This window comes from Hippocampus guttulatus, chromosome 10 (assembly GCF_054856545.1).
Source record: "Hippocampus guttulatus isolate MCC_2025c chromosome 10, RoL_Hgut_1.0, whole genome shotgun sequence".
Lineage (NCBI taxonomy): Eukaryota > Metazoa > Chordata > Actinopteri > Syngnathiformes > Syngnathidae > Hippocampus > Hippocampus guttulatus.
Genome location: NC_141270.1, coordinates 9,677,938 through 9,700,632, shown reverse-complemented (window position 1 = coordinate 9,700,632; position 22,695 = coordinate 9,677,938). Strand labels below are relative to the sequence as shown.

Genomic DNA, 22,695 nt, shown 5'->3' with positions numbered 1-22,695 from the left:
CCCTAGCGATCAATGGGGTGACAGATGTCGCAGCCAGATCGCCCTCACATCCGCATATAAAATGGGAAGCCATAGCTAGATATAGCCCACTTGAACGGAAAGTGTCACGGTTACGGTGTGGATTAATTTTCGCGTTTCTGTTGTAATTACCACCTAACGTCAGAAAAATACACGTTTTATTCTTAACGTGTGTCGATAGACCGTGATCGACTTAAAAATACAGAGCAGTAAGCCAGTAAGCAATTTCCCAGAATGCTTAGGGGAAAATGAAATATGCTAATCTCAAGTCTTCCTATTGGTTAGCCTCTGCCAATAACATTCGACTGGTTTAAACGCTCCTCACGTCTTCCCTTACAAATGGAATTTGAAATGACAAAATCCGCCCACTCTTCATCCAGAACATTGAGGAGGTGACGCATGTAAGTATGGGAAATAATGTTAAACGTCGTATTTTTAGTTGTGAAAATTGTTCTTTTTTTCCATCCTCATATTTCCTTTCAACTTTCAGACCAACAACCATGAGTGAAAGGGTAAAGCTGCACTACTTCAATGGGAGAGGGAAAATGGAGTCAATCCGCTGGCTGCTCACTGTTGCAGGAGTGGAGGTGAGTGAGTCTTGATGCCTAAGCTACCACATCAATTGGCTGTATACCACTGCCAATCATGCCGATGAACACTACTTATTTTATTTTAATATCGCAACCCATGCAGCATATTATCTCATTATACTCTGAAATGAAAGTACAGGGAAAAATAATTCAAGGTATTATTAGTCAATCTGATAATAACAGAGAAGGCTGGACCCAGAATCGAACCCTGCACCTTTGCACTGTGAGACAGACGTGCTAACCAGTCCTCCACCGTGCCGCCATCACTTTTTTTTGGAGAAAGTTCTTAAGAACATTATTACATAAGTTTCCATAAATATGTAGCACTTCACTCTTCTGTTCAGCTCACCCCAAACCATCTCGATGGGGTTTAAATCTGTTGACTGTGTGTCCACTCCTTTTATTCACATTTACCATTTTGGTGTAGAAGTCACTAATACCAAGTTTTCAAGCCCCGATCTACCTCCATTGCTGCAGAACAGCTTTGAATGCTCAACTCATCTCTTTTTTCCTGAAAAATATATGTATGTACAGTTATGAAATGTACATTATTTATCATTCTGGATAGTATACCACTTTCCCGTGTATCATTTCAAACTATTCATTGGACTAGAAACTCATGATTTTCAGGAATGCACTGGAGAAATGTATGCCTTGTAAACCATTTGACGGGTAGTATTCTTACGTTATTAACTTTTATACCACTTGACGTCCACAGTTTGATGAGTTCCTTCTGACCACCCGAGAACAGTACGTCAAACTGCTGAATGGTGAGTTTTATTTCCCCAAAAGTGACTTCATGTGAGTGTGGGAATTGGTCACTGTGTTCTTTAAATCATGTTGATTCATCACTTGGTTCACCTCAACTAAACTAATGACTCACCTGAGATTAGCCATCGCAATGAAATGGCACAAATGACCTTTGCGCAGGTGAACTTGGTCCCAATGATTCAGCTTGTTTTCGTGGGTGTGGCTCTCTCTGCAGATGGAGACCTCATGTTTCAGCAGGTCCCATTGGTGGAAATCGACGGAATGAAGCTCATTCAAACAAAGGCCATCTTGAATTACATTGCAGAAAAGTACAATCTGCATGGAAAAGACATCAAAGATCGTGTTAAGTATGAACCACAAATCGAATCATTTTGAAATAGATCCTCTAATGTTTCCAACTGGGAATTTATTTCATTTTATTTCTTTATTTATTTCATTGGGACAGTCAACACAAGAATAAACAGTGTAAATGTGGCGGATAATATCAATATTAAAAAAATAATAATCATTAGCTGAAAAGTTTTTATTAGTATTCATGACTTTTAGCCAAGGGCGGCCCGGTAGTCCAGTGGTTAGCACGTCGGCTTCACAGTGCAGAGGCACCGGGTTCGATTCCAGCTCCGGCCTCCCTGTGTGGAGTTTACATGTTCTCCCCGGGCCTGCGTGGGTTTTCTCCGGGTGCTCCGGTTTCCTCCCACATTCCAAAAACATGCATGTCAGGCTGATTGGACGCTCTAAATTCTCCCTAGGTGTGAGTGTGGGCGTGGATGGTTGTTCGTCTCTGTGTGCCCTGCGATTGGCTGGCAACTGATTCAGGGTGTCCCCCGCCTACTGCCCGGAGATGGCTGGGATAGGCTCCAGCACCCCCCGCGACCCTAGTGAGGATCAAGCGGTTCGGAAAATGGATGGATGGATGGACTTTTAGACATGTGAATAGAATAAAGCTACTCAACCTTTGTTGATATGGGGATGGAACATTTTTGTTTCATCCGATATATCGATTAATCGCCAAAATACTTGAGAGATTAATGAGATTATTGAAATATTCATTAGCTGCAGTGGTTTATCCAAGCCCTTTCCCCGATCTAGCTCATTATAGAACTTCATGATTTCCTAGGAATATTATTGTTCTCATATGACAATAGAAACACTTATTAATAGTGTGACATATTTAAGTAATATTACGAGCTGGAGTGCTGTTTTACGTCTTTTTGTCCCTATTTATATTTAAACGGTGAGCCCTTCACGCTAACAGTACAGTGTGATCTGATGGAATAAAACAGCATAAAAATTCCAGATGAATACATAATATACATAATATCAGGTTCCACTGTGTTGTTGCATGCTTCATTAGAGCCAATTTAACATTGACCCTTATCCTTCAGAATCAACATGTACTCCGAAGGACTAATGGACCTCATGGAAATGATCATGATTCTGCCCTTCGCTCAAGACCCAAAGTCCAAATTGGGCAACATCGAAACCAAAGCAAAGGAGCGCTACCTGCCCGTGTTTGAAAAGGTAGCATCACATAAGGCATAAGAAGTTGGCCTTCTCTAGGCTCGCTGTTTAAAAGAATGGTTGTGTGCAGCAACTGTTGAGCCACATTTACCTGGTGGGAGGTCGGCTGAGTGTTGCGGACGTGCTCCTGATGGAATGCACGCTCATGCTGGAGGAAAAGTTTGTGGGGATCCTTGCGGACTTCCCTAATGTCAAGGTGTGTAAGCGACAAATGAGTCAATCCTAACTAGGCGTGTGTAGACTTTTGAGATCAACTGTAAGTGCAGGTGTGACATTCCTAGTGGTGTCTCCTTGTAGGCTTTTCAGGGCCGCATGTCAAGAAACGAGGCCATCGCCAGATTCCTGCAGCCGGAAAGCAAGAGGAAGCCTCAGCCTGATGACATTTACATCAAAAGCGTCAAGGAGGTCCTTAACTTAAACATATCGTTTCCATAAAATGCTCTAATGGTGTTGAAAGGCAGAGATGAATCTGAATGTGTCACCCATTAAAAGGTCCATTTTCTCTTCAAACATTGCACCATTTATTGATTTCACCAAACAAATCATGCTGTGGTGGTTTGTTCAGTCAAACTCTCTTGGTCCATTAGGAAATCAATGACGCAGTTTCCTCTGTGATTTATATAACATCTATTTAGCTTTTGTTCAAACATCACTGAAGACAGTCTCCATCTCAGACATTTTCTCATCTGTCCAAAATTTAAGTATGAATTATTGTACTATTCCAATTACATATTGAAGCAGGTCTGCTGAAACCTTTTTTCCTCCTCTAGGAGTAGGCAATTGATTTTTATAAGGTCCTCTGAGGGCCTTAGTACATCTTTCTATCAAAATCTGGTGCTACAATCAAACAAATGTATAGTTTTTCTTTGTTGTGAGCATGTGTCAGTTCAATTTTTTTTTTTAAAGCATTGCTGTTTTTTCATGGCGGGCAGGATCAGATGCTCGCCGTAGGCTCCTCGGTGCCCCCTCTCTAGATTCTTGCAAAGCATGAAGCTGCTCGGAATTCAAGCAAAATTGTTCTAAAGTAAAAAATGTTTGATTTGTGTTGTCAAAATCAAACTTGGAATCATGTATCATGTCAAACTGCTCATCTGCATCCTCTCTTCAATCACACCACCATCTGGAGCAAAAGTCGGAACACCATCAACAAACTGCAGAAAGAAAGCGGCCAACATTACACAACCTCGAAACCAGTGAGACAAGTGTTTACAATGTGTCTTATGGATCACATCAGAGTTTAAAATTCTGACCTTAGAACCGTCATAATTCCAGCTGGCACCAGTTTGCCTGACTTCTTGTACCTGGTCCCCATGACCACCGCAAGGAGCCCAGACGCAACTGATAGAACACAATTGCGGTAACGCTGAACACTTGAATGCCTCATGACTGACACGCATACATTGTGTCTTGTGCCAACCGAATAACCAGGGCCGGCTTGACTATTACACAACAGAGGCAAAGGTTCAGGTTGCCATAGCCTTCCTTTAGTGGGCGCACTAAAATTGTCTTGACTTTTCTTTGATGACTTGCTTCTGAATGATTAGCCTCAACATGGTACGATAGTCATTAAATAACCACTTTCATATTTTTGCAACTTCATTCCACAGAGGGGTCTTAACAGTTTTTGGATCATTTGTAGCGATTAGGCCAATGTAAACCGACTGGGTTTACATTGGCCTAGTCCACAGACAAGTGTCTGTACTAGTGCGAGAGTGTGAGCACGTTTTCCACCCAATACTTACACAGTGACACCTTGATGTCGGTGGGCTTGTTGGAGATGTTGTAAGCGCCATAAGCAGACAGTCCACTAAAGACCAAGCCGGCCATCAGAGACATGACGCTGCCTTCAAAAGACACACGATAATGATCACGACTTCAACATTGTTTTTTGCTTTCGCCTGTCAAAGATAACACTGATGGAGCTTCCTACTCTCAACCTTTTCTCTTGTATCCCATATATCCTCCCAGCAAGATGGCTGCAGCATAGCCATATCCAATCCAGTCGATGGCCATTTAAGAGCTGCGAAAACAGTTCATATTGATTAGGTTTCATATCAATGTAACATTTAAAACATGAAACACAATCAAACATATTAGGATGAAACTTGTGGGTATCCATACGGCCTTTGCAGCTTTTTTAAAAAATCCAGTATTTATTTTTTCATGCACAGTACATTAATTTTTCAAGTACACTTTAGTTGTACAGTTTCTTTTAAGTAAGAGTACTATAAAATACGTTTGTATTTCATCTTCGTTTTTAACAATGTATTAATTGTAATATTCAGGTGCAATGCATTTGGATTTAATGATTGTTTTAAGTTGTTTTTCATTTCCTATATTTAAGCACAGCCTTGGTTTTTATCTGTGCACAATGTTACGGTATCTTACCAGTATAATAAGTGTTTTCAGTAAAAGAGTCATTTGGTTAATTATTTTGGTTTAAAAAAAAACAATGGGCTAAAATAATGTGCAGTGCAAGACCAACAGCGTTATAAAGTGTAAAAAAGCTTCTTCGCAATCAAGTGAAGCAAATACTAAAATGATATGACTGAGCTGAGGTGACAAAGTTAAAGTTGAATAAGTGGTCTTAAAACTATGTTCCAAATGGACACAAGCTTTACTTAAAAATTCAAAATAAACTACCATTCCTTGATCAGAGTAACCTTTTTTATGTTAGTTTTACCACGACACTGCAAAGTCTGTTGCAATTGGGGGCTCCTCGTGGTCGCAGGGCTCTAAGCAGGTGCTTCGTTCGCTTTTATTTTGGGCCAGCTGTACAGCATTTGACATTAACGTGACACCTCACGGTGTATAGTAGATGCAGCTTCAACAAAAATATATACTGTACTGTACATTTTTGAGCGGTGACATTTTCTCGAGTTGACCGCTAGATGTTGCTATTTATTGAACATTATGACGCGACGCACGCTCACTGTATCAACTACTGTATCCGGCGACTGTATTTACAAACCAAATATTAACGATACGAAGGTCCTGTAACGTAAAAAGTGCGTTTTCGGGCTTTATAAGTACATACCTTGCGTATAAACGATGTTAAAGTCCAGAAAAAAGGCTCCTATTTGACTACACTTCCTTGTTCATCAGGAAATAGTCGCACGCATGCGCTCTATAGTCAGTGCTACGTTCAAATACAGCAATAAAGTAGAAAATTTGCTGCTTCTAGTTTTACGCAACAAGTCGTTCGAAATGTATAAAGTACAGGTATTCAGCCGTCAACTGCATGAAACAGTTTAAAATTCCCTCCAAATTGTCAAAGGCCACAGTTCAAGTTGAATAAAAATAGTCCCAAAGCATGATGCTGCCCCCACCATCCTTCACCATAGTTTTGGTCTACTCCGCTAAACATACCTTTCAGAATTATGGAGGAAAAGTCCATTAACAAAATCTCCCAAAACACATGTGGAGAAGGTGGAGTTATGTAGACCTTTTACATATTGTGACTACATTTTACTTTTATTTATATATTTAGATAGATTTCAAAAATCAAAATTTCATTTTCGTTTCACAATTTATTCCATTATTTAAAATTAAAAAAAAAAGCTAATTGAAACTTAAAACCAATAATTGAGAAGTATAAAACATGTTTTAATAAACCAAAATTTTTTTTGGGGTGGGGTGTGTGCTCAATAAATGCACCGAATTTTACAGGGCAGGGCATCGGCTGCATTCGCTCAGCTACAGCTAGCCGTGATTCTGAACAGGATAAGCACTTTACAAAATGGATTATTAGAGGTCTCTTAATTAAAAGTGTAATTGCTCTGTGAGTTGGATTAAAGAATGGAGCTGGCCGCAGCCACCCTGCTTTAGGGACAGTCTGTGTAACATCTTAGCGGAAATTGAAATTGTGAAAAGGCCCATAATATGTAAAAGGTTTTAAAGACTAAGGGCTAATTGAATAGCTCCAGGATTTTTTTTCACCCCCAGATACACGAGAGAGAGAGAGAGAGAGAGAGAGAGAGAGAAAATAATATATCAATATGTTTTGCAAATATCAAGTCAAATGCTGGATGGGAGGGGGCTGTAACTCAGAGCTACACAGAATTCTGATAGGATTGAAGCCTCCCTTAGCCCCGGTGTGGCGCCATCCCTGAACCATCCATTTTGTATACCACAGGGCACAGAATGATAAACAACCATTCGCACTCAGTCACTCCTAAGGACAATCTAGACTCTAAATTTTGGAGTCTTCAATCAGTGCACGTTTTTAAATGTGTGAGGAAGCCGGAGTACCCAGAGGAAGAACATGCAAACTCCCCACAGGAAGGCTGGAGCTGAGATTCAAACCTAGAAACTCGGAACTTTGAGGCAGACGTGCTAACCACTTGGATGCTGCGCTGCCCCCAGAATAATTTCAGCATTCCTTTTAATAAACAAAAAAACCCAATAAAAGACACTAAGAAAGTTAATGGACCATAGTGAGATGGTGCATTTAACAGTGTCTTTAGAGAGCACAAAAACAAACTAACTCATCAGTCCAGCCATCTGAGACAGACAATGCAAAAATGGGCAGGAAAAAAGTGACCATCTGGCATTTTTGCATTTTGTTCAATACCCCAACACGCGCGTGCACGCGCACGCACGCACACACACACACACACACACACACACACACACACACACACACACACACACACACACACACACACACACACACACACACACACACACACACGTGACTCTTTCCAATGGGAAAACATCTTTATTTCACTCCAACTATATACCCATACCCGCAACACATCAAGTCTGTATTCCGTTAAAACCTGTAAATCATATCGCATTCCCGAGCAAAATAAGCCACTTTGAGTGCAGAAAGTGAGCGCACAGGGCCGCTGAACGCCTCTGTGACTTCAAGACTGTAAAGAGCCGCTGAGGTCCTCCAGCTGGGGGAGGTACGAGAACCCGCTCCTCCAAAGAGAAGGCACACGTTTGCGCAGAGTTGGCATTTTTTAAATGCTGTCGACAGAAAACAATTCCTGACAGGACAAAAGTTCTGACAAAATATCTGAAAAAACGTCACATAGGAACCAGGAAAATGACTGAACTGAGTGAAGTACAGCGTGAAGTACAACAGCAAAGAGTAAAAACCGTCCATTTACTTTACCTTAAATTAAAATAGACCTTTGACTAAATCCGGGATTGCCAATGTGCAAAGTGAATTGTGGAAAAAGGAGATATAAAAGATGACAACATAACGAAAACAAAACACAGACAGTGCTTTTCATAATACAGAGATGCGGAAGAGTATAATACAAATGGCTTTTTTTTTTTTAGTTTGCATGGCTTTGTAAGCTTTTTTTTTTGCTTTAAGCAAAGTAGATCTTGTCATGTGAGGAGTATCATGGTAACAACACAAACATTAAGAGTTCAAAAGAAATATAGAGTCAAAACAAATGGTGCAACATGGCTGGCATTGGTAAAGTATTGCTCAACATAAGACGTGAACATTGTGGCAAAGATCACCAAGTTTGGCAATTTGCTTTTTTTTTTCTTTTAAAGCTGTTTTACTTTAGTTTATCAAAGGGGAATTCTTTTTTTCTACTGTTGATTTATAAAACCTCTGAGGGTTATTACATTTGTACACATACAGTACATGATGCAAGAATCAAACATGATCATTAGTATTATGAGCATTTTTAACAGTTCCTCTGGGGTTTATTTTTTGTTTGCAGTTCATTTTTTTTTTTTTTTTTTTTTTTTTTGCATTGCGGGCCAGAACATATGCTCTGGCAGGATTATTATAGCCCACTGCTCCTAAATTTGGAAGCCCGCTTTCGTGGAACAATTTATGTAGTGACAAGCATTCATGAGATTGCTTCTCATGCCTTTTCTTGTCATGTTCGTTGTTAAACAACATAATGCATATATTTTCGAAGGGAAACATTCGTTTTGACTATGAAAGAGATATAATTATCCTTTATATTACAAAAAGTGCCGTAGGTATCAGGCTGATAAAGCCCTTCTGACTACTGCAAACTAGAAGTATGTTGCATTCATCACACACCAAGTCATTTAAAAGTTCAGTGGAAGCCCCAAAGTAGAATGCCCCAAAATGCCGACGGAGAAGGGCGATGACAACCATAGAACATTATAAAAAAATTATTGTGAAATGTCAAAATGATCAGAAAACGTCAATCCACCTAGCCCATTATCAACGCACCCTGATTGGAGGTCTGGCTGAGCTGGAGCCGATCCCAGCTAACTTTGGGTGAGAGGAAGCAAAGTGTGTACTGTAAACTGGTTGTCCGTCTACAACATGGCAAATGTAGACAATCAATCAGTCAGCCTCGTTCTCACCTAAAGACAACTAAGCATTTTCAATCAAGCTAACAAACATGTCTATGGAAAGCATGATGAGGAAGCCAAAGCACCTGGAGGAAACAATTTCAACTTCACAAACTAATTAATTTGACAGAGAAGATTATATAACCACTACTACACAGCTGTCTATTCCCTTTCCATTTTTTTCAAAGCATGCATTTCAATTTTTATTTTTCCAAACTTTTATCGGGTGTTTAAGTCTCTATTCGTATGACAATTAAGGAGGGTACAATGTTAGTGAAAACACTGTCATACGGCATGGGTTCTCAAGGTTTGATGATGAGGACTGTCTTGAATCAATGAATTCCCTTCACATTATTTCCGACTTGAGGAGGAATTGTTGAGAACAACTTTTAAGTCAGTGGCATCACAGAACAGAATAGAGGTTCCAAAATGAACAACCTTAGTGCAAATTCGGAATGTGGAAACCTTCCATCCATCCATCCATTTTCCAAACCGCTTTATCCTCACAAGGGTCGCGGGGGTTGTTGGAGCCTATCCCAGCCGTCTTCGGCAAGTAGGCGGGGGAACACCCTGAACCGGTTGCCGATCGCAGAGCACACAGAGAAATACAACCATCCGCGCTCACACTCACACCTCGGGACAATTTAGAGAGTTCAATCAGCCTGCCATGCATGTTTTTCGAATGTGCGGGGAAACCGGAGTACCCGGAGAAAACCCAAGCAGGCCTGGGGAGAACATGCAAACTCCACACAGCAAGGCCGGAGCCTAACTCATGAAATACATGAATGCTGTCCCTCTGAAAAATGACTTCCGTTTGAGTATCCAAGATAAATGCCATGGGTAGAGATTGGCCAACCTCTACTGGAGCAATGAGGAGCATGCGAGGATACACATCTGAATGATTTGAGCGATTTGGGAGCGGTGGGGAGTGGGTGAGGTTCATTGTTATTTTTAGCTCGAATGAGAAATTTCATGTAGTTTCTTTTGAACAAATCCACTGTTGTTTCCCCAAAGCCTGATCATTCCGGGAAACAAGTCGTAGCACAAGACGAATAATTCTTTGCATCAGTTTAGCACAGTGAGTCACGTGTGGTGCGAGCGTGTGCGCCGGCGGCGTGTTTGTACTTTACGTACCGCAGTCTTCTGCTTCTGCAACACAACCTGCGTGGCAATACTGAAACATGGCACCGCTTTTGCGCATCTTATGGCTGTGCGTTAAGGAAGCAAATTGACCCACAGCCAACCGAGAAGAGTCCCGTACACCCAGGTTCTCCAGTACACCTTCCTGCCGGTGTCAGTCAGCAGCAGAGGCAGCGTCAGACCCCCCAAGACGAGCATGGCCGGGAGGGTTTTGGAGAGTCCCAAGGGGGAACGTCTGCCCTCCCCGGGGAAGCTGCATAGTTTGACTCCGTTGCCACGCTTGTAGAAATCAGCCAGCAGCCTTTGAAAAGGGAGACACATTTGTGAGGAATGTGCACAAATGTTGCTGCAATTTAACACTTCACATTGCCTTCTAATCATTATATTGAACCAGCCCCATTTGCACATCTTGTAATTGTAATGCATGCATTATTCACGAGGGAATCTAGGTAACAGTTGATAAAACTTACGGGAGGCACCGATCTACTTGACCTGCATAAATGATTGAATAGCTTGTTACTATGCAACAAACTCTTCACTGGGTAACATGTTGCCTCCTTGTTGGTGTGTGTGTGTGTATATTTATACACACACACACACACATATATATATATATACACACATGCACACACACACACACACGCGCACACGCACACACACAAAGTGAGATATTTTTGCGAAAGTGCACTTTTTCCATGAGAGGCCACCCACCCCTCAATCAGACAGCATTAAGCAATTAAAAAATTGCATGTCTCAAACATTTTTACAATTTTTTAAATGTTATATTTTACTATTAATCCATTTACCAATTACTGAACAATTTTAGGGATAAAAAATGAATGAGTGTATTGCAGGACTGTTGACAATGTGAGTGCTCAGTTGGCTGCATGAGATAACAGAGCTTGCCATGTTTTGCCCACCACTGCCAGACACCCACACACACTCAGACATTTTCTCAGCAGACAGCTTATTCCTAAACGTTGACCTGTGCCAATTGTGCAAAAGAGCAACATAAAAAGGTGAGAAAAAGACGTTTCCATTTGTGCGTCAAATCTATTGAACACACTAATGATATCACTTTAAGATGAGTTGCCTTCCGTCTCTCACAGCACTTTACCAGAATGTTCAGATTAGAGATGAAAGCACAAAGTATGATGAAGTTGGATAAGACAGGGCACTCTCTCCATGGCTCACAGGCAACATTCTCACATTTGTCAGGTGATCATGCTTGCTGCCAGGCCCTTTCTGTACTCCAAATGATTGCCTTCAAATTCTAGATATGTGGCAAATGATACAGTTCTACAATTACATAGGAGGACCTGGAAATGATTTGATATTTAATATTTAATTAGCAATAATGTGTTTTCCACAGAAATATTGTTTCTGCTGATAAGCTTTTTTTGGACTGAAAAACCTAACAAATACATCAAGAAAAAAATTGGAGCACAGATGTCAGTAGTGAGTCTTTACAGATAAGCTAAAATTACATGTGCCGTATACAGAGCGAAGTATTTGACTTAAGTTATTACTGTGTTGTGTTTGTGCTTTCGCCCTGATGTTTTGTTTGGGTTGATAGTGACGTCAACCAAGCACGACGGGATGTTTCAATGGGGGAGTGTGCGAGCGAAATATGACTGCTAGTTGACTTCGCCGCACGTATACTTACCGGTCCTTAATTTCAAAGCGCTCGTGCAGCCACCTGCGGAAGAAGTGTGGCTCGGGAGGAATTTCCTTGACATCCACACGCTCAAAGTGGATGTGGACCCTCGGACATTCTTTGCACAGGAATTCTGCACGGCATAAAACAAAACAAAAAACAAACTAATAATAAGGAGACTAAACAAAAACAGGAAGAGGCTTTCAGAAAAGCAGCACATAAAGGGTGAGTCAGTTGCTCTTGCATGAAGTAGGGTTGTGCACCAAGTGGTGCCGCCAGCGGTAAAGAGAGAACAATCAAAGTTGGATTAGTCTAACTGAAGAAGAGTTGTATTAAATCACACCTCCACTGAAGCACTTATCACCTGGGAAATCAAGGATGGAATGACCAAGAACCTTGGCTCTTCACAGCTTAAAAGAGGGGGAAAATTTCATCTAGATTTTAAGGTAGCATTTCTCACATAAAGGATTCACAAAGTGTTTCACACAGTTAAAATTCAATCCTGCATCTACAGTATAAAATACAGAATTAATGCATGTCATGGCGGTCACTGTACTGCCCCTCATTCAAATCAGACATGAGAGATTTCCTAATATAAGAGATGGGAAGATTTTTTTTTTCAACAACAAGAACAACAACAATCGAGGTGGATCTACATACAGATAAACAATCAGGCGAAAAAGAGTAAATCATTAACACAAAGCACCAGAAAAGTGTGAACGCTCAAGGCTACACGTGATTCTCCTGAGAATTTAAACTTCCTGTTTCCACAACATCCAATCGTATCCGGAAAACTTGGTGCAGCGGCCAAGAGGGGAAACCAAGTTGAAGTCAACAGCAGAAAGCCATTTTACTTCGAGCCTAACATGAAATATGGACCGTAAATAAACACTGGGGGCACAGTGAGAGTGAAAAAAAATATCTTGGACTAGGATTTCCTTTCTTTTATGGGGGGAGGCATCATGCATTTTTGAGTTGCTCTGGCTGCTGACTGGTTAACTTCAGAATAAAAGGCAACTAAGGGATTGATGTGCATACGCTATTACTTGTGAGGCTTTTATTTTGATATTGGCATCATGGCACATTGTGTCCTACAAGCAACCATTACAGTGGACGGGGTGACTTTGCTGGCTCTCATGCAAATGGCCGCTGCTCTTGTTGGCTTGCACTTCTGATACACATTCACAACATGATCAAAACAGCGCATACTTGATGTTTTAGTTTGACTTCCTAAAGGCTGCAGAGATTGAACGTGCCGGATGTGGCCCTGGGCCCTACTTTTCCCAGATGTGCTGTATGTCCTGAAGTTCATCCATGAGGTCACTGGGTCGGGAAAGAAATGAAACCAAACAATGATCTCCGGTGCTCATCTGAACCAGACCAATATTTTTGTGTGCACCCCACAGAATATAAGACCCCGGAATGCTACCATGGTCAGAAGGAGGAATAGTTCCGTCAAAATCTCCATTGATGCAAATACTTTGAAAAAAGACCCACAATAAATTGTAAACTGTTCACCTTGTCAACTGATTTTGCCAAGAAATGTTGCAATGACCGTTTTTCGGCACAGACTATTAGAGCAGTCTCAAGCAGAGCGCACTAAGCTGCTGCTGCCAATTACTGATGCACAGGCACTCAGCACGCAGACTGGCTTATCGGTAGTCAGTCAACAGCTGGCGCGAGACTCTCATTCACCAACTCCCATTTCACTGGCCACACCAGGTGCAACTTGAACACCACACACACTCTAAAGTATTATAACATGAAATGTGAGCATGGGGACCTCAAGTGGACAACAATTTTGGTCGCCTCTTATGTGCACAATTGGTTGCTTAGTAATTACTTTAAACCATGTACACAATTAATCCATGGGATAGTCTGTAAAATAATCCATTCTCAAGATCTTTGACCGCTGCGAGCCTACATGAATCCAAACTTGTATTTTTCCAAGTACACGCACACAACATATGAACTTGACCCAAATAAAATTGTTAACTGTGTCCTGAGACTGAGAACCTGAACGGACCAGTTATCAATCTATTTGAAATGGATATGATGGCATTAATTCATTACCATTATTTCAATTTGAACTATTTCTTGTTTTATATTATTAAACGAGCATGGGATTTATTTGTTGTAAATTTCATTGTAAAATTACCATAGTTTTAAATTATAAAAAATATTTGGAAGGAAAAAACAATTTTGTTTGTTAATCTTTGATTTCACCTATTGTGTCTGAGTCACAAGCAGGCACGCACGCACTCACTCAAAGTCAACTTCGTCCCATGACATCAGGAAGTGAGTGAGGAGAAAGAAGTTCTACCATCTTTGATCTTTTTGCTGCTGTTTATTCCCGACAGTGAGGGGATGTTTTTTCTAAACCCTGCCAGAGAACTCGCTGAATCACAGCGAATCGCAATAATGAAAAAAAAAATCCAAAACAGGGAGTCACGCTGTTTACAGGAAATCACCCAATGGCAGTAGGTTATTTTGCCTTTGTGATTAATTCCTGAGGGCCTTGTTCAGAATGCCGAATCGATCGTACAACAATACGTGCGACCGTGTAAACACTTGATGAACAAAGAATGCTTGGCAGCTGTTGATCCAGACTATTTTAAAAGTGGCTGTGAAATTGAATAATCAGTCGTTACAGGTACTCTTTGCTGTTTCCGGGAACAATTTTGAATAGCAATTGCGGCTGTAGGCTATGTAGGAAAATGCCACTAATTAAACATGCAAGAGAGATCACAGTCATGTGTCGACTCCTGATCATTAAAGAGACCAAGCACTTGCATTCCACGGCTACTTGAAAAAGGACAAAACGATTAGATCAAAAGAGATAAAGTGATGATGAGAAGTAACATTAAAGTACCTGGCATTGAAGGTGCTGGTTTTCTTTGGTTGTCAGTGCCAAGCGTTCCCTCGTAGGCCACTGTGATGTCATAGACGGCATCCAAGTGGGCCCTCATAGTCTCCAGGGCAATATGTGAAGCTTTCATTCGGGGCGTTAATGTGTGTTGCAGAACAGCCAGCCCTACAGAACAAAGACATTAATTCAATGGGGTTTGTTTTGCATCTCCTGGCAAGCTTCTCATCATTTTCACACTGCTCATCAGCCGTTATGCTTGCAGATACATGGATATATTTTTGAATGCAATTGCTACTTTATTAAAGTGTGAAGCTCTGGTAAAACCAAGCCGGAACAAATGTTCCGTCTCTGGTTGTATGGTTTACATGACACCCTTGTGTGGCAGCTTCTAAAACATTACTTAAAAAACAGACTTAAGTCTCAATAGAATGTTTTATGAGGTTCAAGAAATTTTCTGAACTTCAAATTGCGAGACTTTGGGGGATGGTTAACTTGCCTGCGATTATTCCACCAATGACGCCGAGTTTTCATGAGTGTGCTATTGTTGTTTTTCCTTCGCAAGTTTACACGATAACTTAATCAACGTTGTCAAAGGCGTAGGCTCATGAAGAAAACATTATATTTCATAATCATGTTTTTTTCCCCCTTCTTTCAGGGTATTTTTCTAAATTTCTAATAACTGTCATGAATCTTGATGACTGCGGTTTATGACAATTTGTTCAGGCTTAGGAGTTCTGCACTCTATCGAGCAGAGTGACTCCAGAACAGAATAAGTCAATGAAAATGCTTGGGCTGAGACATCACTTACCGTGGAGTACGTTCAGTGTGGAAGTGGCACGCTTATCTACTCACGAATACCACTAACATTCATTAATTGCAGATAATGTCATGTGCATGTCAGCTCCTGTGAGTGAGTTGCATTAATGGGAGGCAGGGGGAGGGGGGTGTTACATTAAAGCTGGGGCTCAAAGATATAAGATTTAAGATATCCTTTATTTGTCCCACACTTAGGAAATTTACAGCCTCCAGCAGCAAGAATGTGGGTAGAAAGAAGAAAGAAGAAAAAACAAACAAACACCGTTCAATTAAGTGCAATATAAATACAAAAGGGATAAATCGCAGTGCTATTTACAATTGTTTTTCACATCATGTAATTATTATTATTATTATTGTTATTTTCATTCAGCAGCCTGACAGCAGTCGGTAGGAAATGAAAATGTTAATATAGATACACTTTGTGTCTGCAGAGCAAGAGAGCATGACCTCAATGCTTCATCAAACATCAGACGAAATGCATGAAAGCAGAAAATCCAGGAAAGTTGAAAATGTTTGAAGTCACGCAATGTAAATCAATTTTATTCAACAACTTTTCACTTTATTAGATTTATTGTCACTGGTTATCCCCGTAAAGCCCCTATCTGGCGAGGCGGCAGAGGTTTGCGAGCGTCTACGCACGCAGCGAATGCCGTTTTCTTATTGGGGTTCGGTCAAGTTTGCAAAGATGTTTGCAAACACTTAACGGTCAGAAACACTATTTCTTTTTATTATTAGCATAAGACTAGTATTAGCTCCCTACATTTACATTTTATGAACATTGAATGAAGGTTAATGGAACTATTACATTATTGGTACTCAATATTTTCCTCTTAATGGTTGGGCTTTAATTAATTTATCTTTAATCAATTTAACTGCTGCTTCTTATTTAAAATAGGTTTTAAAAAATCAATAATTGTGAATACAGACCGATATGAAATACGGATAGTCAGTTATTTTGACCAGTTTATTTGACTTTTTCATAGTTGCACCGACCTCTTTTTAAAGGTTAAATATTGTATGTCAAAATAAAATTACTTAAGATCAGCCTTTTTTTTTTCTCCGGGTCTTCATTTTAAATACCGGTAGTTAAAAAAAAAGAGTCAATAATTATCAATAACGACCAAGACAAAATATTTACTTTTTAGCCATGTTACCCAACCCAAGGTGTGTTTCATTGTAGTTTATTCTTAAGATATTTAAAAAGCACAAATAAAAAGGCAATGTGTGTGTGTGTGTGTGTGTGTATTACAGTGTATATATATATATATATATATATGTATATGCTATCAACATTGTCCCATATGAAATACTTATATTGTGATACACTTTTCAGCCATATTGTCCAGCCCTAATACATACATACAAAAACAACACACACACACACACACACTTTTTGAGAGAGAGAAGGGGTTGGTGGGTGCGCGCTTTCAATTGCTATCATTTCCGACTGGAAAAACTGTATCAAAATTCCAGCAAATTGGAAGTCTCCCAACCAATGACAAATTGTGTTGAACCTTTAAGGTTCCACTGTAATTATTTGAGCATGCAATAACACACTTACACACTTATATAATAAATGCTTACAGTATGTCGGTGGTCAAACAGTTACTTGCAACGATGACCAGAACTCCTAGTCAGCTGTTTACAGACTGTGTGTGTGTCATCAGCATGTAGCAGTGTAGGCATCGCAGTTTGCTGTCAAGACAGTACCTTCTTTAGTAGCAAAGGCCTGACTATCGGCGATTACATTCTTGAGCTCGGGATTATAGCGCGTTCCTTCTGGAAAAATGACGAGGTACATCTGTGGGAAGAGGACATGTTAAATTAAGCGCTTTAAAATTTGACTGCGGGCTTCAAGGCGGTCAAGGAGAAAAACATAAAGCTGATCCATTACTATTGCAAGAGCTTTTAATGTCAATTATGGTCTCCAGGGCAATTTGTGTAGAATACACTACTGGTATACACGTGTACACACACACACGTGTACACGCACGCACGCACACACATACACACACGCACACACACACACACCGAGCATCCGGGAAAAAAGCAATCACAATGCTCTACAGTCTACACAAAAACACTCAAATGAAAACCCATTGGTTAAGAGGCAGTCATTGATCAGGGTCCAGAAGCCTTTCCATACAAACACTGATAGTTTAACCAGCACAATATGGTTAATATCTTTGGTTAAGTTTAAGTCGTCCTTCCATTCCAGTGTGAAAATCAGCAATAAATGATGTTAAAAAAAAAGAAGAAATAAAACAAGTACAATAATGTACAAATATAGAAATACTGAAAAATTAAAACCTGCAAAATGTATAATTTTGGCCTTGTGGTCTTTTTTTTCCCTTAACTCCTCAGGAATCAGCTACATCCTAAATTAAACAGATCAATTCTAGCCCTAAAATAAAATGCATACTGGTAATAAATATAATCAGTTTTGGTTCAGTTTTCATGTTTTCTTATCTATGTATTTGTTTATTTTAAAACTATAGCCATTATTTTAGGAAGGTGACGATATTTGTCACTTTGTGTTTGTTGTTACGTCGTGTGGACCTGATGTCGCCTTTTTTCAGCATTTTTTGGCCACGACATTCATCAAGGAGGAAACTCTGTGCTTGGTGGATGCGCCTTCTCGGCAGCATGGGTATACCAGCAGTGTTTTTGACTGGGAGGAATGTCGGCGCCATTTGACTGTCGTTGCTGGACAGTCCCGGAAAGCTTGTGTCTTGCGCCTGTTATGGGCAGCATTTTTCACAGCCCCATTTTGTTCAGTGGAGAGATCGGTGCTGTTGAACGGTCTGCGGCTGGATGGATGTAAGGCTTGAGGAGCCGACGATGAGAAGAAAGGAGCGTTAGCGCGGAGCACCGATGCGGATGTGGAACTGGGAGTCGCGGCTTGGAATTGAAGTGGATTTACATGGGACAGGAGATGTGAGCCAATCTCTTTTTCATCAATGGACGCTACAGCTTCGTGTTGTATGCAGAAAAGTGGTGAAGATTGCACGACAGTCTGTGTCCTATGTGTTGTGTTGTGTTGTGTTATTTTGACTTCAAAATGGCGCCGCGTGATTGGCTGTCTTTCCAGCAGCTCCTATATTTTGTTGTTCTACTTCTTCCTTTCATAACTTTGCTGCTGTGAATCGGGAATTTCTCCATTGCGAGACTAATAAAGGTTTTCTTATCTTATATCCTAAGGGGGGGGGGGGGGGGGGGGGAGTAAAACTTATGCCTATCCCTTATTCGTAATTTCATTATCTAACTCCCTTATTACTAATATCTATTAACAGGACCTCAATGGACTTATTCGATTACCAATTATCTTACAAAATATACTTCAACTGCAAAATACATCTTAATAAAAATGATTGCTTATGTTTTGCAGAGTTTACATACAACCTACATACGGTACATACAAAAAAGGCAACAAATAAATCACTAAATACATAAATTCATCTATAAATACATAACCAGGAATCGCTTTGAGAATGTCAAAGACCCTCATTCCTGGATAAATTACAAACTATATCTTCTTTTCAAATTGGATTATGCTTAGACATAGTTTCAACCTTGTCCCCCCCCCCCCCCCCCTTCAATTTGTACAGTTGGTCTTTTCATTTTACATGCAGTGGAGGACAACTAAATACTGTAATTAGCCCTTTGAATGCTATAGATGATGTCCCTGATGTTGGCTTGAAGAAAATTTCTTGCATTGGACATCATTAACTTTTGAGGACCCCTGCTCCAGAAGATTTACTGACAACAAAACACAATACTAATTATGTCTCTACTTAATTGCAATGTTCCACGATGGGGGTTGTTCGACTGTATTTATATCAACACTACTTAGTTTTGATGAATACAAGTCATTTCTTTAAATTGGGGGCGGGACATGCACGTCACATGAAAGTGGCAAGTAGGGTGTATTTGCCAATGTATCTCAAAATAGAACCCCATTTCAGTGTGTGAGTCATGGTATCAAGTGGACCCCTGGTTCCATAACTGTGTCCTTCTTCACAGCAGAGTGAAGACAAACAATCGGCTACACATCGGCCCAGCAGAAAACAACAATGCGTTGACCATTTAGACCGAGATCCCATTTCAGACACTATGATTGTCTTACTGGTGCTCCCAACTGATTCTGAGAGACAAGCTTCTTCTTCATAGCCTCTGCGTTAAACTTGGCACTTCGTTTCACGTAGATCCCCCCATGCTGAGATGAAAAGAGCAACATTATGACAACAGAGTACAAACCTGACATTAAAGCACTTACACAGGGGCATTACCTGAGAGAAATACCATCCGTAGAGTGGAAGCCACTTGAGTCCATCTTTAAGAACATATCTGACATGGCCAAGGGCACTCTGCCTGATCGCCAACATGTCAGCAATGATCCAGTCCGCTGCAAGAGAGATTCAGACTTTATTCCCATTGTGTGCCACATTAGATTATGTTTCAGGCACATATATGCACACATGGTTTACCTGTACATTGATGATTCGACAGATAGATCACATTCTCTTTGGTTTTTGGTATATCTCCATATATGACGATCTAGAATTGAAAGAGATAGAGCAGGTTAGCATTTGTTTTGAAAGAGAACCACATTGTACAGACTAGTGGGTGGTCACATTCGACATGGAGAAAAAAGCAGCATTCATTGATATCATGACCCATTTTGAAAGCTTGTTAAATTTAGAGTTTGACCCAAGTTTGGGGGTGGAAATAATGTGGCACAAAATGTGGGGAAAATGAACATATCATACATCACCACAGGTCATGAAAGCCAGCATCGGTGTATTCTTTTTTTTTTTGATGCTGACTTTTTTCTCTCATAATGTTGGGGGGGACAATATCTACTGGAAGCTATTACGTAAGCGGACTGATTTTAAATGAGAAAAAGATTACGCTACAAACATTTTTGTGCGTTTCAGTATCAAAATAGTTAGAGACGATCAACTTTAGCCACCTGGACAACTAAATATTTGCTGTTGTTACCTTTTTTGTGTGTTTTTGTTCACAGGTTTGTTTTGCATCATTCTCACTGGCTTTTCAGGACTCCCAGATGGAGCCAGTTTTGATTTGCATACAGAATTGTACATATTATGAGTATACATTTGAGTGCATCTGTTGTTGCTGTTTGGCAAAAAGGCACACCCAGTGAAAAAATTATATGATATGATACTTCTCGAGCTGCTGACGGGTAAGCTGCCAGATACATTAGTTTTCACGTGACCAATAGGTAGTGCTGTGTGTGTGTGTGTGTGTGTGTGTGTGAGAGAGAGAGAGAGAGAGAGAGAGAGAGAGAGAGAGAGAGAGAGAGAATAACGACAGACTTTTTTTTTGTTTTTTACTTGTGTGACATTAAAACAATGTGCAAGATGCATACTGACATTTTTAACAGCTTCCTTATTAGTCATTTGAAAGTGAGTGTTTTTTTTCTGTTGAGTCTACCTGATTGGGCTATTTTACAAGAACCGAGAATGTACATTGATACAATAACTTGTCTAACAACTGACTGATTAGCTGCCAGATATTCGTCACATTAAATGGAATTAAACGTAGAGTGTTATACTGTGTTTTACATAAATAGTTGAATTCGAATTTTGCTTGTGAGAGAGTGCTTGAGATGCATAATCACCCTTAATAACAAAAACGTTTAGACTGTAAAGTGTTTTACTTCTACAATCATGTTTGACGTGTCACTGGTACAGGTTCCATCAAAAGGTGTGGCCCACAAAATAAAGGAATGGAAACAGGCTTATCTGGTTCTGTTTGAAGACTTCACAGTCAGAAGATATTTCGAAGCATGCAACATTCAAATTGATTTTGCCCACAAGTGTCATTTAGAACATGTGTACAGGAATAACAGGTGTACAGGCATAACTCATACTCGCCTCCACCCCTGTGTAGTTCTCGAAGAAGAAGAGGACCATGCTCTGGTAGATGGAGTACAGCCTGTCGTCTAAAGTGTGGTACAGTCTGGCCGGCAATAGCGTGGAAAGAAAACGCCAGGCCCCCCACGAGAGCAAGTAAACCGGTGCCGTGCCCAGCATGACGGTTGCCGGAAACCAGTACCGGAGCGAGTGCGTATGCACGACAAGGGATAGGAGCATGTTGCCACCTCACAACTCACTTAACCAACACTCTCACAAAAGTCCCAAACTGTTTCACTTACACTTACTTCTTTCACTCGCCTACTTATTAAAGCAAACTTGTCCGCACCAATCGGCATTAAAAAGTAAATTAAGTGAGGAGCGGGCTAAAGCTAACTTTAACCTTGTGTACATGACTCACTTAGCCGAGCCGGCTTTAATTATTCATCCGTGCTGGCATACGAAACCGAATAAATTATCTCAAGTTAAATGTTGTACGTTGCAGAGCTAAAACGACACTCCAAAGCACAAGTGGGTCTACTGTACAAGTTAGTCCTTATCGTTAGCCTACTCTACAAAGTGTGTAATCATAACACTGGTTTTAAAATAAAACCCTACATTAAAACATGCCATAGCGTAGGTAAATAGGAAAGCGAGTCCGAATTTTAGCGAAGCGGTTACGAGGGGGGGCAAAAAATGTACAAAAATAAGTTGTTTCCTCTCATCGGTTAGCTGTTAAGACCTAGCTTCTTCTGGCAGCAAATGTCATAGACATATCACACCGGCATACGTAACAAGGATGAATATGATTGGTCGAATTCACTAATGGGCGTTTCTAATCTTAAAGGACCACACGAGTGCAAATGACAGGAAAATAACATCGACTGTACCGATTTACTGTATTTAATTTTTTGTTGTAGCTGTGTATTTGAAAGATTCAACAATACAAAAATAAGGTCCAAATTGCATACGTTTCAGAATGTGATTGCAAAACAGTAATATTAGTTTTTATATTTTTCCTTTTGTGAGTGACCGAGCATCAATCTGCACAGTGCAAAATGCAATAGTGATGGGATTTTATACAACACTATAATTTGAGTTAATTACTAAAGTTGGTCAATTATTCCATTG

At 40.3% G+C, this 22,695-nt stretch overlaps 3 protein-coding genes across 4 annotated transcripts; 1 reads left to right on the top strand and 2 right to left on the bottom strand.

The window, feature by feature from the left end:
* The first annotated feature begins 323 nt into the window (after positions 1-323).
* LOC147199208 (glutathione S-transferase A4-like) lies at positions 324-3,410 on the top strand. The gene is made up of 7 exons (XM_086121676.1): positions 324-419; positions 509-605; positions 1,327-1,378; positions 1,594-1,726; positions 2,765-2,900; positions 2,971-3,096; positions 3,198-3,410. Exons 2-7 carry the CDS (start codon positions 519-521, stop codon positions 3,333-3,335), a joined length of 672 nt encoding a protein of 223 aa, XP_085977802.1. The 5' UTR covers positions 324-419; positions 509-518; the 3' UTR covers positions 3,336-3,410.
* On the bottom strand, positions 3,398-6,193 carry tmem14a (transmembrane protein 14A). The gene is made up of 5 exons (XM_086121677.1): positions 5,938-6,193; positions 4,838-4,920; positions 4,643-4,744; positions 4,151-4,238; positions 3,398-4,051 (listed from the first exon to the last, which is right to left on the bottom strand). Exons 2-5 carry the CDS (start codon positions 4,911-4,913, stop codon positions 4,009-4,011), a joined length of 309 nt encoding a protein of 102 aa, XP_085977803.1. The 5' UTR covers positions 4,914-4,920; positions 5,938-6,193; the 3' UTR covers positions 3,398-4,008.
* Positions 6,194-7,600: 1,407 nt separating this feature from the next.
* agpat5 (1-acylglycerol-3-phosphate O-acyltransferase 5 (lysophosphatidic acid acyltransferase, epsilon)) lies at positions 7,601-22,328 on the bottom strand. 2 transcript variants are annotated; one of them, XM_086121672.1, is made up of 8 exons: positions 21,586-22,328; positions 20,173-20,242; positions 19,975-20,090; positions 19,812-19,901; positions 17,396-17,486; positions 14,873-15,034; positions 12,010-12,133; positions 7,601-10,644 (listed from the first exon to the last, which is right to left on the bottom strand). In XM_086121672.1, the coding sequence occupies exons 1-8, from the start codon at positions 21,802-21,804 to the stop codon at positions 10,419-10,421; spliced, it is 1,098 nt and encodes a 365-aa protein (XP_085977798.1). In that variant the 5' UTR covers positions 21,805-22,328; the 3' UTR covers positions 7,601-10,418. The 2 variants fall into 2 exon arrangements, with proteins under 2 accessions (XP_085977798.1, XP_085977799.1); XM_086121673.1 differs by lacking the exons at positions 7,601-10,644; positions 12,010-12,133 and adding an exon at positions 12,631-13,323.
* Positions 22,329-22,695: the final 367 nt, after the last annotated feature.